A 16,519-nucleotide genomic window follows, 5' to 3' on the forward strand; every position below is an offset into this window, starting at 1 on the left:
CCGAGAAGAAGTTTTGCCCCGTGGCTCATCTCCTGGCCCAGCAGGACACCCCAGCCCTGCAGCAGTTACCGGTGAGAACTGCGAAGCAGTGGGTTGGTGTCAGTTATTTCCTTATTCTTTTCCCCAAAGAAGAGCCAATAAAGGCCGATTTGAAAAAGGAGGATGAAAAGATCTCACCAAAACGCGCAGCAGGAATAGAGCGGTGATCAGAGGCCGTCGAGGCCGGTGTTTGCTTACGTCCAGTGCAAGAGAGAGACCTAGACTGAAGCTTTAAGAAAAAAAAGTCAAAGGCTTTTAAGTAGTTTTTATGTCAAGTAGGCAATTTACAGAATAAACTACCCAGGTGCCAAATTGGTCGGAATACAGGTAGTTGCGCTGTTTTTAAAAACATGCAGTTCTTCAGCGCAGCTGATGCTGAAGGGAGGGAGGTGCCCGGCCGCTGCGGGACCCACCTGCTGGTGCTGCACAAACCCGGGCCGACAGACACAGCTTTTTTTTTTCCCCTTTTTTTCATTTGTTTTTAAAATCCCTTTCAGCCCTTTTGTCTCTCCGGCTCTCAGCAGTGACCTGAGCCGCCCGTTTCGGGAGGAGGAGGGCTGACGCCTCTGCTTTTGTCGCCGCAGGCAGAGGAGTTCAGGACGGCCGTGCACATGCTGCTGGAGTGGCTCTCGGAGGCAGAGCAGTCCCTGCGCTTTCGGGGAGCGCTTCCCGACGACGCCGAGGCGTTGCAGTCCCTCATTGATGCGCACAAGGTAGCGGGGAGCTCTGAAACGCAACCCAAGCAAAATTTACGGGGTGGGGGGGGGGGGGAATATTGCCCAATAATTCATTTGGGCCTTTCAGGAGTTCATGAAGAAAGTGGAGGAGAAGAGGGTGGACGTGAACGCGGCGGTGGGTATGGGGGAGGTCATCCTGGCCGCCTGCCATCCCGACTGCATCACCACGATCAAACACTGGATCACCATCATCCGAGCCAGGTTCGAGGAGGTGAGTCCACCACCTCGGAGGCTTTGTTCCGGGCCGGTGGTGAGAAGCGATGGTGGACGCCACCAGCGGGGATGGCCGCGTGGTGTTGGTTCCCGCCCCTGGTTTCCCACCCTTGGCTAACGGTCGTCTCTGCGTTTCCAACAGGTTCTCACGTGGGCAAAGCAGCACCAGCAGAGACTGGAGTCCGCGCTTTCCGAGCTGGTGGCGAATGCAGAGCTTCTGGAAGAGCTCCTGGCTTGGATCCAGTGGGCTGAGACAACCCTGATCCAGCGGGACCAGGAGCCCACGCCACAAAATATCGATCAGGTCAAAGCCCTCATCTCCGAGCACCAGGTGAGCCCAGTGCCAAAGACGGTGGGCACTCGGGAGAGGGGCGGGGGGGGGTCCTGCCCCTCCATGGAGGAGACATTGACTTCTCTTGGAAGTCCCTATTAAAACAGCACGTGGCCCAGCCGGAGCCGTCACCTGGGAGCAAAGCCAGCCCAGGGGATGAACTCCAGCGTTTGCAGGTCTGAGCCAGCGCTGTGCAATAGCTTGACCACGAGCCCCCATCGCCGGTGCTTGATGCTCCCATCTCCTCTATGGGCTTGGCGTGTCCCAGCGAGGATCCGGAGCAACGTTAAGACCGAAAACGTCGTGCAACTGCAAAGGTTCTCTTGTCCCTTCTGTATTTTGATAGTCCTTTATGGAGGAGATGACACGGAAACAGCCAGACGTGGACCGGGTCACGAAGACGTACAAGAGGAAAGCTACTGAGCCCCCCCACGGGCCTTTCATCGAGAAGTCCCGCAGCAACAGTACGTCTCCGCTCGATAGGCAGCTTTCGGTGCAACGTGCTACGATGGGAGGAAATGAAACGCATAGGAAACTCATTAACTTTGATTATCAATTAACAAAGCATCCTGCGTTGACAGCCACCAGGAAGGTGGTTGAAACATGTCAGGAGGGGAAAACCCAGGTGGCGTTTGCCAAAACGCCCGTGCCGGGGCGCGCCGCGCCTGGGGAAGCTCATGCTGTCACCGCTCTTCTCTTTCTCTCTGCAGTTGCTTTGTGATGAGGTTTTGGGGTCTTTTTATACGTTGTTTCTTGAAGCCAGAGGCTGTTGTGAATTCCCGAGCGCAAAGGGAGCGCCGGGGGGGATTGGGGGTAGAGCCGTCCGTCACCCCATCCTCCTACCTGGGGACACTGCGTCCCGTCAGAGAGCAGCCAGCGAGGCCGGGGGAGGTTTTCTATTTGAAAAAATAAAACGTATTTCATTGCTGCTCTTTCCCGAACCCACCCAGACTTGCTTGAACCCATCAATACCACCTCAAACAATTCCTTTTCTCCCTTTTTCCAGGAAAATCCTTGAGTCAGGCTGCCCCGCCCAGCATGCCCATTATCTCCCAGTCGGAAACAAAGAACCCCCGGATAAACCAGCTCTCGGCCCGCTGGCAGCAGGTCTGGCTGCTGGCGCTGGAGCGGCAGCGGAAGCTCAACGATGCCCTGGACAGACTGGAGGAGGTAATGGCCACCGGCTGCTCCGGGCAGGGGCAGGGAGCGGTGCCGGGGGTCGCTCGCTGGAGCGGTGCGAGAAGGATTTGAAATTAGTGCTGCCTCTTGAATCGCCCAGCTCTTGGCAGGCAGTTACTGCCGCCTTTCTGAAAATGCCAAAAGAAAAAGAAAAAAAAAAAAAAAAACAAACCAAACTCCTAAAATATTAAGGCTGAAAACTACCTGCTGTAATTAACTGCACATTCATGAACTGCTTTGTGCCCCTGCAGTCGGTATCTGTAGAGGTAACGGCAGCCAGGCCTGCTTTACTCCTAGTAATTAGTTTAACAATTACTGTCTATATCTTTTCCAAACATCTAATGGAATTTTTGTTTTTATTTATGCTTAACAAAGCAGCTATGCCCAGAAGTGAGTGTTTTTTGTTTTTTGTTGCTTTTGCTGTAGGTCAGTTCAGTTTATACGTATTAATGTTTTTTTCTTTGTTGCTTTTAACTCCAAGAATGTTTAGAGGAGGGGGAAAAAAAAAAAAAAGGGCGCTAAAAATTGTTGTTGCTGTGAGCTGCTTTAGCTGGCGGGGTTGTGGGGGTCCTTTGGTGGGGGGGATAAAAAGGGTGTTAGTTTAAATCGGAGGGTGAGCGGCTCATGAGAGGCTGATGGCAGAGCTGCGGGGCCAGGGTTTGCGGAGCTGAGATGTGCCCCAGCCGCTGTCTTACCTGGAAAACGAGCAAGAAATCCCTTCTCGGCTGCTTAGACGGAAAGGGAGAGGGAAGATGCGTGCCCAAAATGATGCCAGCGATGGGTAGTCCTCCCAGGCAGAGCCTGGCGAGTCATTAGGTGAAATCCCGGGTGAGGAAGCATCCCCAAATGCCCGAGCGGGGACGGGGCCGGGGCCGGGGGGGTGTCTGCGTGCGAGTAGCTGGTATCTCTGCATATGTGTACGTATACGGCCGTGGGGGACGCTGCATCCCGTGTCGATGGTTCCGTGATGCGCGGTCCACGTGGTGGCTGTCAGCTACGCTGTGTGTCCTTCTGTTCCGGAAAGTCGATTTGAGCTGCTCCCTCGTTAACGGGGGTCGTCTGGATAAACCCAGATAAACCTTCCCGGGCGGGGGGGGTGGTGGGCGTTAGCGTGGGAGCTCGGGCATGGGCGCACCTGAAGGCTGGTGTTTTAGGGTGCTCTAGAGCCAGGGGTGCTGCTCCTTCAGGGATTTCCCCCGCTGACTCTCACGGGTTTCCTTCCAGTTGAAGGAGTTTGCAAACTTCGACTTCGATGTCTGGCGGAAGAAATATATGCGCTGGATGAACCACAAGAAATCCCGTGTCATGGACTTCTTCCGGCGCATCGACAAAGACCAAGATGGGAAGATCACCCGGCAGGAGTTTATCGATGGCATCCTGGCCTCTAGTAAGTCCCTGCCTGCCTGAAACGAGCTCGGAAAATGGCCACCTTGGTGTGACGAGAGGTTGTCCCCGCTCAAGGACCGAGATGCAGACCGTGCTCTGACATCCCCGGCTCTCACGAGCGAGGTCCTTGCATCGCTTGCTCATTTCTCTCTCCTTCCAGAATTCCCCACCACAAAGCTGGAGATGACCGCGGTGGCTGACATCTTTGACCGTGACGGCGACGGCTACATCGATTACTATGAGTTTGTGGCTGCTCTCCATCCCAACAAGGATGCCTACCGCCCCACCACTGATGCCGACAAGATCGAAGACGAGGTAAAGCACCGAAAGAGATGGGCGCTCGGGGCTGTGGGGTGGTTCAGGCCGCAGGTTGGCAATGAGGAAGACAAAAAGGAGGGGGGGGAAAAAAGGATTGTGGTGGTGCTGAGCCAAAATAAATGGGCTGGTGCCACCGGTACCTACCGTGTTTTTGAAGGAACGGCTGCTTGGGGCTGTGCCTTGTGTTGGGAGTGCCTTGTATTGGCAGCGTTAGGTTTACGGTTGGACTCGGTGATCTTAAAGGTCTTTTCCAACCTATACGGTTCTGTGATTCTGAGACTCCCAAAATCCTGGTCCCTTACCTCTCTTCTTGGTGATGGCAGGTCACCAGGCAAGTGGCCCAGTGCAAGTGTGCCAAGAGGTTTCAAGTGGAGCAGATCGGCGAGAACAAATACCGGGTAAGGCAGAGGGGGCTGAATGCTGCCCCGGGCACAAATCCCGCTCCCCCTTCCCACCCGGGGTGGGGGGATCACTGACGGGGTGCCCAGCCTGGCGCAGGGGAACCCCCCTGGGCTCCCCGGGGCGAGACGGAGACCTCGTCCTCCGGCACACCAGCTGCCGGAGGCGGCTGAGCCGTGTTTGCCCAGCACCGTCCTCGGCCCCAGGGCGTTCCCTGAATCGGGAGAGCATAAAAGTGGCCCTGTTCTGGGGCAGCCGGCCCGCCGGCCCCGTGAAACGCTGCATTCACTCCGCCGGCAGCCGCCCTTGAAGTTTTCCTCGTGGATGAGTGTACCTTACGCCTGTGTTTTTCTTAGCTCGCTCCCGAAGAAGAATAATTTCCTTAAAGAATCTCTTTGTAACGGGCTGGCTGTTTATGTTTCAAATCGTTCACCAAGGTGAACTGGTGAAAGGAGCTGGCAGCAGAGCTGCCCGCTTGCCTGCCCGCTGTTTTCGGGGCTGATGCTCCGGCCGGGAGGAGCCGAGCCGCAGTGCTCGCCCCGCCGGCTGCGCCAGCCCCAGGCTCCCCGAGCTTCTACCTTACACCCAAATAGCATAAACCCCACAGATTTCTAACTACCTGCAGTTAACAGTTTTCATTATTATTGCACTGTTAATCCCATAAATGTTTTTCTTGTTTTTCTTTCCCCTCCTCTTCCTCTCGACTTTCCTTCCCCCCCCCCATCCCCTCTCCCTCCACAACTCCTCTCCCTCCGTAGTTCTTCCTCGGCAATCAGGTACAGTTTGCCTTGCGATGCTGTCTCTCACCTCTCTTTTTCTTTTTTTTTTTTTCTTTTTTTTTGTTTTTTTTTTTAACAAACGTAGCTTTGTGTGCCCGTGATGCTGCTCTATCCTTTGTTGTTGTGGGAGGATGTGATCTGTGAGCACTGCTCAGCAGAGCCTGGTACAGAGGAGTGCCTGAGCTGGGAGGGCCACCCGAAAAAAAGACTGCGTTGGGCAGAAAAAAGGGGAAAATTCAATGTGAAAAGCAGGATTTGACAAAAATGGGAGAGATTTTTCTCTCTGTGGCTTCTTTCTCGGATACGTTGGGGATGTTGATGGTGATCGGTGGCAAATCACGGCACCCTGCGGCGGGGAGCGCCGAGGTACTGGTGGGCTCGTGCCCGGGACTGCGCTCCCTCGGGGAACGGCCAGCCCGGATGAAATCACGGGGGCACAGGTACCCGCACGAGGGCTGTACCAGGCTCTGGTGGGTTTGGGTCGCAATCACCGTGGAATGAGAATGCCGAGTCCACCCCTTTAATCCCGTAGGTAACGATAACTAAACCCTCATCCCCGCTACGCCCACTGAGTAACTCCTAACTGGAGCAAGGCTCCCAAAACCTGCATGTCTCCCCGTTACTGTCGTGACCCGAGATGAGCGGTGCAGCGTGCGTGAGTGCCGGCTGGTTCAGGGGGCAGAGCTCTTTTTTTAACAGGACCGGAGCATCACGTCTCGTCGTGACGTGCCCGCTGCCCCCGCTCGAACAGAAAAGCATATTTTTCATGTGAAATGATGGTGCCCTACCAAAAACATGCCCAAAAAGAAACAAACCTGGATGTTGGAAGTGACCGCATCCGAGAGAGCTCTGGCTTTAATTTAGACAGTGGTTATAGAAACATTTTCAACGGCAACTGAAAAATAATGTTAAATGTGGAAATGAGAATAACGCGTCCCCGGTTTTCCCTGGTGCAGAGCTAGCTCTTGAAGGACACCTTACGCAGAGCCCGGAGAGAGGGAAGGCAGCTCCCCTGCCCTCCTCCCTGCCCGCAGACACCGTGGCCGTGCCGAGCGCGGCTGCGGCAGCTCCTTCACCGCGGTGCTGGGGCAAGCGCGTTTTGGTAGGACCCCCAAGCAGGGAGACCCCCCCAGCGCGTGGTCCAGGGTCCCATGTCCCCGCGGGCAGGAGGGTCGGAGATGCCGTTACCTCCTGCCCCTCTTCCTGCCGTGACCCATCTCAGTGTGGCTTTGCACTCTCTTTTCATTTAATCTCTTGATTTTTTCCGTTCTCAGGGAAAATGTTGCTGCCTTTTTTTTTTTTTTTTTTTTTAATCATTCTGAAGATGGTCTTGCTTTCAAAGGCTTGGTTCCCCTATCTTCTCCTCACAGCTGGTGCTCTGTAGACCTGGACGCAGAGCTGCTACATCCGAGCAAGGCTCCCGGTGTCCTGTACCAGCTCTGCCGCCTGCCCGATGCGGAGGGCAACCAGCAGCCTGGGCTTGGCTGTTCGGGAGATTTAGGGAACTCTGAACAACAGACACATGCTTCTGATTCAGGGTGCACTTGTTTGAAATTGCAGGTGTTTCCAATCACTAATGAACATTGCAATCACTAATCAACATTGCTGCGGGATTCCTGCCTGGATTCCCATCACCCTGCGCTCACCGACACATCCTCGCTGGGCGATCTCTGCGGCGGGGGCTTTCTGGGTGGTGGGGTCGAGTCTGAGGCTCAGTGAAATCCCTGGACTTCAGACTTGATGATCCGAGGTTTCTCGCTCGGTGGTGACGCAGCACTGCTTGCCTTGCTGATTCACCGGCACTCCGTGACCTGAATCAGCCGGCTCTTCTCCACGTGGGCTGCACCGGGAGGGTCATTACGTTGCCAGCCTCTATTTCTTTCATAATAAAAGGAAAACCTATGATTCTGGCTGAGAAAACCCATCCAAAGACCAAATTCCAAATTATCACTTGCTGCTCTAAAAAATTCTCTCTTTCCAGTTTCAAAACGAAAGGGTTTGGATAGTTGCAGCGCCTTAAAACCAGGCAGCAGAAAAACTCCCGTAAACGGGTACCAGCCTGCGCTTGTTCCAGAAGAACAGATCTGGGGAAACCTTAAAAATATCCAATAGATCAATAAAAGCTTTGGGGACCACACAGGGCATTTCCGATAGCTTTGCCCAGGTGCAGCCTGCTTGCGGGAAGGAGCCGAGCATCCCTCGTTGTGCTCCCCTTGTCTGAACTGTTTCTCGGCTCCGCAGTTCGGCGATTCCCAGCAGCTGCGGCTGGTCCGTATCCTGCGGAGCACGGTCATGGTTCGCGTCGGTGGAGGATGGATGGCCCTGGATGAGTTTTTAGTGAAGAACGATCCTTGCAGAGGTAAGGCAATTCCTGAGTTTGAGAGAACTGGGGTCTTCTCGCCCAGTATGGGGAGTTTGAGAACTTGTCTGCTGTGACTGTGCATGTACCAGAGGAGCGGGTCTGGGTTATCCAAATAACAGGCAGGAGCTGGAGAAAACGGATCCAAAGCAAACCATAGGACTTAAAATCGTGAGATTTGGTGAAACTGCAGCAAATCTCGCAGCGTTTAGCCGGGTGTCTTGGGAGGAGAAGAGGGAAGGGTTGTGTTCCTTGTTTTTAAGACCCCAGCGAGCGGAGCTGCGTTGCCGTGCTGGGGGTTTCGGCTTCCCTTCGAAGCGGTCGGTGCGTACGTGTGGCTCTGTGGATGATGGAGTAAGCTTTGTAAAGGTGACCTGAAAGAATTTGAAAGGTTCAAAGCCAGGAGATGGTAAAATCCTGGTCTGAGACCCTCTGGGGAGGAGATGCTCCAGCCCAGGATCTGTGAACCCGTGGTACCGCCGCTGTGGCCACGGGGCACTGATGGTCCAGCCCTGTCCGAGTGAGCGAGGAGACATTTCTCCTGCGACTTTCGACTACTTGATTTCTCTCTGATGCACTTCTAATACAAGTTTCCTCAGTTCATTTGTTGTCTTTAGAGCAGCGGCGTGAGGAACTAATTTGGAAAGCCTGAGCTGTGCAGGACCATGCAGCTTAAATACCTGTTTGCAGCGAGAGCTGCTGACGGTGCTGGGCCTTCTTCTAGCGCCTTAAAGTTACCTTTCTTCCCCCAGCTCTGCCCGTAAGGGTGGAAACGTGGCCGCCCTCCTTTTTTCTGGATTGCCCCGTGCCAGATTTGAGTTATAAAAGGGCTGCATTTAGACGTTGTCGTCCATGGGGCTGTTCAGGGCTGGGTTGGATTTCTGGGGGGGGGGTTTGGGCGTCCTGCCGTAAGCGTGTCGATAAGCGTCCCCTTGCACCGGTGTGTCCCAGGGATTGACCAGCCCGGCAGTGAAACGAAAGAGATGTTTCAGTTCAGCATTAATGCAGGAAAATTCAAGTGCGAGAAGCTTTGAACCGAGCTTAAGGAGAACACAGCAGCACATCAGAAAGGAAAACTAACCTAGATCTTGGGTTTTTAGGGCTGAGCAGTTTTTGCTGGAGCTGGTTTGGTGAGACACATTTGGAAGGGACGGTTGGGATTACACAGACCGGGGTCGCATACCGTGGGTACGGAGAACTGGGATTGCCTCCTTTCCAAAACCTTCAGTCTTGAGGTTTTATCGTGGTGGGAGCTTTTGGAATGGAAGCGATGCTCTGCTGCGGCCGGCCGGGAGCTGTGACCAGGGGACGGAGAAGGATTAGCAAGGGGGGATGGCCAGGAATGATGCGCATCAAGGTGCAAGAAAGCAGGAATCTGACGTGTTCTCCCATCAGAAATGCCGATCTCTGCTTCACGCAGCCGGGAGCCCTCGCGGGAGCATCCCCCAGCGCGGTTCGTGGGGGGACGGTGGGATGAGCAGCTCTGCTCTGGCCAAGAGGGGAGCAGGCACCCGTGAGAGGGGACCAGAACCCCTCCTTTCCGCCCTTCGCTCCAGCAGGAAAGGAGCATTTAATATGCAGCCCACTGTGTATTTTGGAGAGCTTAGGTCTGTACTCCCTATGTCCCTGTCTCACCGGGGTCTCGGAGATGTTAATTGCTTCGGCTATGTCTTCTTCAAGCTGCTGCCTAACCGTTCCTTGCTCCCGCTGTCTGTCGGCCGCTGCTGAAAGCGGCGTGATTTACAGCGTGCGCCGCTTGCTTTGGGGAACCTTGAGGGTTTTCCTGCTCCTCCGGCCTCCCCCGTTCATGCTTTGCAGCAGCTGTTTTACAGCCCCGACATCGAGGTTATTTCCATCCCTTGGTTATCTCAGCATGGTGCTTCCCTTCTGTAACTGCTTCCCTGGCTTTCTGGTCCGTAATGCATCATCTCTAAAATCGCTCCCGGGTCCCGTAGGGCTCGGTGCGTGCCCTTGCTCTCTGTTTGGATGCCGTGAAGATGAAACACATCGGCGCCCATCAGCTGGCCCAGGAGCTGAAGGCCACGGACCTTCTTCTTGCTTGGTTGCCCCTTGCTTGTCGAAGGGAGACCCTCCAGCTCTTTGGGGCGTTGGGATGAAAATTTTACAAGTTGGCTTTTAATGGGTGGTGGTCACCTCTCTCTCTCCTCTCCCCAAAAATTGGTGAAGAGCTGCCCAGAGCTGTAAGGGAGCAGAATCACAACCCTTCAAAGCTGCTCTTACTATTTTTAAGCTATGCTAAAGATGACGTTGGGCACCGTTGTAACACAGCGTGTTTAAAGGCCGCCGGGATTGCTTTCCCCAAGACACTAGAGAATAACAGGGCATCCAGTTTGACTTCGTAGGCCTCAGGCAGCTTTTAATCAGGCAGTTTCTCAAAGAGCTGATCCATGGCAGGAACAAGAGAGCCGGGACGATCTCGCTGCCGTCCGCTCGCCCTCGGAGATGGGCTTTGGCAGACGTCGCAAGGACACGCGCTCCGACTCCCGGAGCCTTCTGAGCCCCGGCAACGTCGTCGGGTTCACGCGAACCTCAGGTCTCCTCTCCTTTGTCCCCTTCCAGCACGAGGACGGACCAACCTTGAACTCCGAGAGAAATTCATCTTGCCGGAGGGAGCCTCCCAGGGAATGACACCGTTCCGATCGCGAGGCCGAAGATCGAAACCGTCCTCCCGGGCAGCCTCGCCAACACGATCCAGTTCCAGCGCCAGCCAGAGCAACCACAGCTGCGCCTCCATGCCATCCTCTCCCGCGACTCCGGCCAGCGGAGCCAAGGTGGGGTTCGTGCGCGAAGCCTTCCTCTTTCCTCTCCTTTAGAAACCGGTGGCCTCCAGACCCGTCCTGGTGAGATGAGGAGCTGCAGGAGGGGTATGGAGGAGGAGGAAGGTTGGGGATCAGGGGCTTGATGGTTACTTGTGGTCTCTGGAGGATGTTCGTGGTGTCTGCGGGAAGAACCCTGCTGTCCACGCGGGATGGGTGGGGTGGGATGGTGCAGGACAGGTTTGCGGCCCAAGCTGGGCGCTCACGGCTCTGCAGAAGGGTCCCCGGCTCTCGCCGTGCGGCCGAAGGCTCCCGGACCCCGCGGCAGGGCTGTGCCGCAGCTGTGGCATCTGGCCGGCGCACAGGAAGAAGCCATCGCCCATCGTCTCTCCTTTCCCACCACGTCATCTGCCCATGCATGTTTTATTTCATCATGTGTTTGGATTTTTTTTCCCTTTATTTTAATTTATTTCTTTCCTGTTTGGTTCTCGTTTCATTTTAGTGCCGTTTTCCCCCATTCCAGATACTTTCCCGTTTCTTTTTTTTTTTTTCTTTTTTTTTTCTTCACTCACTTCCACCTCTCCCCCCCTTCCTTGGATTTTCCATTTCACAGACTCCACATCACTTCTCTCGATGTTATGACAAACCCTGGTTGATAAACAGTAAAGCGGGCACCCCCCTGAGGGGATTCGATTATTCCGACTTCCAGCTCTCGAGCGCCGAGGTAGAGTATGGTCTCGCAGCCCCGAGGACCTGCTGACAGGCCGGAGTGCCGCTGGCACGGAGAAGCCCTGCTCCCTTGCCTGTTTTAACGCTTTCCTTGTGGTAGAGCAGCGCTTGTTAGCACCGCTAACGCTCCGACTGTTAGCGTTTTTCATGGGTTTCTAACTCGGATTAAATAAAACATCGACTTTAGAATAAAGCACAACTGCTTGCGATTCGCATTTACCTGCTTTCAAACCAAGAGAGCGATGTTTATCCTCTTGTGCTTTTAAAAAAAAAAAATAAAAAAAAAAAAAAACAACCCAAAAAAAGACATTTTCCAAGCTTTAATAGCTTTTAAGCATTGAAAAGCAGCCGTGCTTGGCTTTCAAAAATTGAAATCCAGCAGCCGAGTTGAGACTTGAAAATCAGCTACAGCGCATGCACAGTAACCACATCGCCTTCATTTTTATGAAGCGCTTGTATTTATCACCGTGTTGAAGCACGTATGGTGTGGCCGGCACTGTCACCGGCTTGATGCTCCCAAGAGGAGGAATTTTGGGCTGAGGCTTTGATCTCCCTAAAGTTTCAGCCTCCTCGTGGACTTTCCTGACCTTGTGAATCGGTGATGAGAAATACCCGGTAGATCTCGGTGATTCGCCGAGTGGTGATGTGCGCTGGCAAGATAACTGCGTCTTGCTCGGCGGTGCTTTCACGCAGAAAAGGAATTCGTTTTAAATCGTCAGAAGGTCAGGAGCACTTCCCCAAATTGCCCTAAATTGCCTGCTTGCTGCTGTTAACTGGTTTATACAATAGGATCAAGGATGAGAATCGAAATCTCTGATGGTGAAAACGGTACCTTTGCAATCACGTGTTAATGGATTTTAATTCCCCCAGCGCCCGAAGGGGAGCCCGCTGCTCGGCTGCCCCTCTCCCCCCCCGCAGCTCCAGTTTCATGACATGGCAAGATTCCTAAGTTTCCTAAAAAACCCACACCATCGCAGGGAGTGGAGGGAAACCTCTCCGGCTGTCGCTTTAAAGCTCATGGGGAAATGCCCTGCGGTATTAATGTCCCTCCGTCCGGGGACGCAGCTGGGCTGGAGCCGTCCCCGCAGCACAGCCGTGCCTCCCGAGCCCCGGGGGACAGGGGACGCCACGGGCAGTCGCTTTCCTGCAGCGCTGCCCCAAACCCAGAGCTTTGCGGGGTGCATGGAAACTGGAGCTGCCCTTTCTGCCTGGGTCCAGGTGCCCTCGCCCCGCCGGCACCCTGCCGCGCCCAGCACCTTCCCCTTCGCTTTCTTCCGCAGTGGCGGGAGCAGAGCTGCCTGTTGTGCTGCTTTTCCGCCCGCCCGTCTGCGTCCGCGACGTCTTAAAGGTCAGGGAAAGCACCGTTTCAGGATGCGACCGAAGCCCATTCGCTGTGTTTTGTGTCCCTGTTCATTGCTGGTGCCTCGCTGCTCCAATTTGTCTGCCTTTGGGTGGCGGGTGCACGGACCTGCCCGCGACACCGGCACCCGGGTGGCACCCGGCTGACGTCCCTCCGACTCGCAGCATTGCAGCGTGCTGATGCCTCCCGACAAGGGGATGCGTTTCTTAAGACGCTGCATTGTCTTTGACCCTTCCAAAAATGGTCCTGAGCTGCTTAGATGCTAAAATACCTCTTTTTGCACGACTTCACTTTCTCTTTGTGGAGCTTGTGAGCCCAGATGATGCTGGCATCCTCCGGACGGATAGCAGCTTTGCTTTTATTCTCCTTCCAACAACTAGCGGTGCATCAGCCTGCAGCACACAAACCGCCGTTGCCCTCCAAATTTTCCGGCTCCAGGCTTTTTCCTTTTTTATTAAGCGCTGCTGAAACGACAGCTTGTGTTCTCCTTGACCATTAAGATGGGTGTTTCTTAAATGGCAAAATCATTTTGCCGAGGTACTGATCTCGGCCGTGATCTTGGCCTGTTACGGCCCGGGTGACACCTAAAAGATGCTCGGTGTGTGCTTCCTCCCAAGGTGACCCCCTCCGCGGGCAGCAAGCTGAAGCGACCCACCTTCCACTCCAGCCGAACCTCCCTGGCTGGGGACACCAGTAACAGCTCCTCACCAGTCTCTACAGGTGCCAAAACCAGTCGGGCAGGTAAGTTAAGTGCAAAGACCAAAAAACTCCTGCTGCCGCTCTTCCTCCTTGCTCGCTTAAATTGGCAGAGAAAATATTAAATATTTAGGGAGCCCGCAGCGAGCTGGGGAGGCTGATGCCCGCCGCCCTGTCCCTGCCTGGGAGAGGGGATGCTGCAGCGGTTTCGCAGCGCGAGGGCTTGCTGCCGCTTCGGTAGAAGCTCGGGGATGAATCGGTCCTGGTGCTGACCCCCCCCCGTTTCAGGGGTGCTGGGCGGGTGGTTGAAAGCTGCTTGCGGCGGTGCTGGGGATTTGGGTGCCAATCGGTCCGGGGATGGGGAGGAATCCTCCTCCTCCGCCCGCTCACGGCTCGCTCTGCTCCCCTTGCAGATCCTAAAAAAACAGCCAGTCGTCCCACCAGCCGCGCCGGGAGCCGCACGGGCAGCCGGGCCAGCAGCCGGCGGGGAAGCGACGCCTCCGATTTTGACCTGCTGGAAACGCAGTCGGCGTGCTCCGACACTTCGGAGAGCAGCGTGGCCGGCGGGCAGGGCGGCTCGCGCCGGGGGATGGCCAAACCCTCCAAAATCCCAACCATGTCCAAGAAAACAACCACTGCCACCCCAAAAACTCCAGGCCCTAAAAGATAATACTGTACCCACGCCCTCCTGAAAGAAAGAAAACCCAACCTGTGTCCAATTTTTAACCCTGCTACGTACATTGGATGTATATTTATTCTAAATGGGAGAAACTATATTGTTAAAAGTGTAAAAGAAGGTTGTGTTATGAAGCTGCCTTATTTGGGTTTTTTTTTTTTTTTCCTTTTTTGTAAGTTACTATTTTCATGTGAATATTTATGTAGATAAAAATTGCCTCTCGGCGACCCCTGTTCAGAGAGGGGCCTGGAAAACTGAAATGTGGGAGAGAAAGGAAAAAAAAAGAAAAAGAAAAAGAAAAAAAAAAAAAAAAGGAAGCAAAAAAAGGTCAAGATGTGAAAGTGTAAAGAAAAACTAAAATATAAATAGGATTTCTGCGCGGTGCAGGGTGCAAACCTGCTTTATCTTTTAGGATTGTTTCCTAAATGCATCTTTATAAACTTAACTTGCTGTCTCAGCAAGGTAAATTATATTTAAAAACAAAGACCTGAATCCTACAGTGTTCGAGGAACTCTCTTTTTGTAAATCACAGATACCTCAACCAGAGAAACATGAGGTGAGGGGACTTGGGGCTTATGTTTCCATTTTTTTTAAAGCTATGTGGTTTTACCTGAAGAAAGCAGAGTTTGACTTAATAAAATTTGCACACACTACGGCGAAGGTCATGACAATTGCTGTCTTGAAAATACTGTCCCGACAACTTTGTTTTTAAAGAACAAACACACGGTGAGGGGTTTGGGGAGGGGGCTCACGCTGAAGCTGGCCAGAGGAGAGCACGCTGGTAAGATTGCAGGTCTGGATCACTCGGATAGATCCCTTAGCGGTGGTGGGTCCTACAAATTAGAGGATTCTTCTGGATTGATGGCCTAAGAGAGCGACCCAGGATGTTCCGTACAGAATCGCTATTTATCTGCATCTCTTTTTTTTTTCCTATTTATTATTTAACTGGTCATTCCACTTCCAACCAGGCTGAGATTGATGTGACCTCTGCTCCTAGAAGAAATCTGGACTTACACGCACAGTTGCTTGTCCTTGAAATGAGTCTCACCAGCACACTCGCTACAAGTCCTGTCTGGCTTTTGTACGCTTCTTTTTCTTTGTAATAAAATCAAACTGACCAAGTGACCAGGAGACGGGCCGGGGGAGAGGGCTCTCCAGAGCTCCTGTATTTATTAAATATTGTTCCTCTCTGGCTCTGACCGTGTTGCTGTGTGATTCTCTCAATTGGTTTAAATTGAGGCAAAACTGAAGCTCTACCAATGAATTGTTTAAAATCCAGACAAATTTTTTGTATTAAAATTGCTTGCGGTAATAAACAATCTTGCCTCCTACTTTATTCCGCAGTGTTAGCTTTTTAAGTACGAGAGCCGGAGCTGTTTCTCCCGCGCGGGGAGGGGTCCGCTGTGCCAGCCTCGGGGCGTCTGCACGCAGGTTTCCTTGCAGAAGGGAGCAGGGAACCGCCAGCCCCAAAATTAAAAGGCCCAGGTGGGTGGGTGGGTGCTGGCGAGGGTGCTCGGTGGCGTGGGTACCCGCTGGCGAGGTGGGTGCCCGCCGGTGAGGGTGCTGACCGATGAGGGTCCCTGTTGGAGTGGGTGGTTGCCAGTGAGAGCGCCCGGTGAGGTGTGTGCGCGGTGGGTTTGGGCGTTGGTGGGGGCTCAGTGAGGTCAGTGTCCATGGGGGTGGGTGTCCACAGGGGTGGGTGCGCCCAACGGGGGGGTGCCCATGGGGATGGGTGTTGCTGAAGTGGGTGCCTGTGAGGGTGGATGCGGAGGGTGGGTGCCCATGGGTCTGAGTTGCCATGGGAGTGGATGCCCGGGGGTGAGTATCCATAGGGGTGGGTGCCCACAAGGGTGAGCATCCCTAGGGGTGGGTGCCCACGGGTTTGGGTCCCCACGGGTTTGGGTGCCCACAAGGGTGAGCATCCATAGGGTTGGATGCCCATGGGTTTGGGTGTGAGTGGGGGTGGGTCCCCATGGGTTTGGGTGCCCACAAGGGTGAGCATCCCTAGGGAAAGGTGCCCATGGGTTTGGGTGTTCATGGGTTTGGGTGACCACAAGGGTGAGCATCCCTAGGGACGAGTGCCCATGGGTTTGGGTGCTGACAAGGGTGAGCATCCATAGGGATGGGTGCCCATGGGTTTGGGTGTGAGTGGGGGTGGGTCCCCATGGGTTTGGGTGCCCACAAGGGTGAGCATCCATAGGGATGGGTGCCCATGGGTTTGGGTGTGAGTGGGGGTGGGTCCCCATGGGTTTGGGTGCCCACAAGGGTGAGCATCCATAGGGATGGGTGCCCATGGGTTTGGGTGTGAGTGGGGGTGGGTCCCCATGGGTTTGGGTGCCCACAAGGGTGAGCATCCCTAGGGAAAGGTGCCCATGGGTTTGGGTGTTCATGGGTTTGGGTACCGATGAGGGTGAGCATCCCTAGGGATGGGTGCCCATGGGTCTGGGTGTTCATGGAGATGGGTGCTCATGGGTTTGGGTACCGATGAGGGTCAGCATCCCTAGGGATGGGTGCCCATGGGTCTGGGTGTTCATGGAGATG

At 54.2% G+C, this 16,519-nt stretch overlaps 1 protein-coding gene across 12 annotated transcripts in view; it reads left to right on the top strand.

Annotated features, from left to right (window-relative positions):
- MACF1 (microtubule actin crosslinking factor 1) overlaps window positions 1–15,314 on the top strand; it is a 149,429-nt gene extending 134,115 nt beyond the window's left edge. For 7 of the 12 annotated variants that reach the window (XM_075522499.1, XM_075522502.1, XM_075522500.1 and 4 more), the window contains 14 exons: window positions 624–752; window positions 844–987; window positions 1,132–1,320; window positions 1,667–1,784; window positions 2,327–2,490; window positions 3,724–3,886; window positions 4,046–4,200; window positions 4,527–4,601; window positions 5,361–5,378; window positions 7,623–7,740; window positions 10,321–10,532; window positions 11,131–11,241; window positions 13,224–13,347; window positions 13,716–15,314. In XM_075522499.1, the coding sequence (XP_075378614.1) occupies window positions 624–752; window positions 844–987; window positions 1,132–1,320; window positions 1,667–1,784; window positions 2,327–2,490; window positions 3,724–3,886; window positions 4,046–4,200; window positions 4,527–4,601; window positions 5,361–5,378; window positions 7,623–7,740; window positions 10,321–10,532; window positions 11,131–11,241; window positions 13,224–13,347; window positions 13,716–13,972 (1,977 nt within the window). In that variant the 3' untranslated portion in view covers window positions 13,973–15,314. The remainder of the gene's footprint in view (window positions 1–623; window positions 753–843; window positions 988–1,131; window positions 1,321–1,666; window positions 1,785–2,326; window positions 2,491–3,723; window positions 3,887–4,045; window positions 4,201–4,526; window positions 4,602–5,360; window positions 5,379–7,622; window positions 7,741–10,320; window positions 10,533–11,130; window positions 11,242–13,223; window positions 13,348–13,715) is intronic. The other 5 variants (XM_075522504.1, XM_075522511.1, XM_075522507.1 and 2 more) reach the window with 3 other exon arrangements.
- Window positions 15,315–16,519: the final 1,205 nt, after the last annotated feature.

Source organism: Mycteria americana, chromosome 21 (genome assembly GCF_035582795.1).
Source record: "Mycteria americana isolate JAX WOST 10 ecotype Jacksonville Zoo and Gardens chromosome 21, USCA_MyAme_1.0, whole genome shotgun sequence".
In the NCBI taxonomy this organism is placed as follows: Eukaryota; Metazoa; Chordata; class Aves; order Ciconiiformes; family Ciconiidae; genus Mycteria; species Mycteria americana.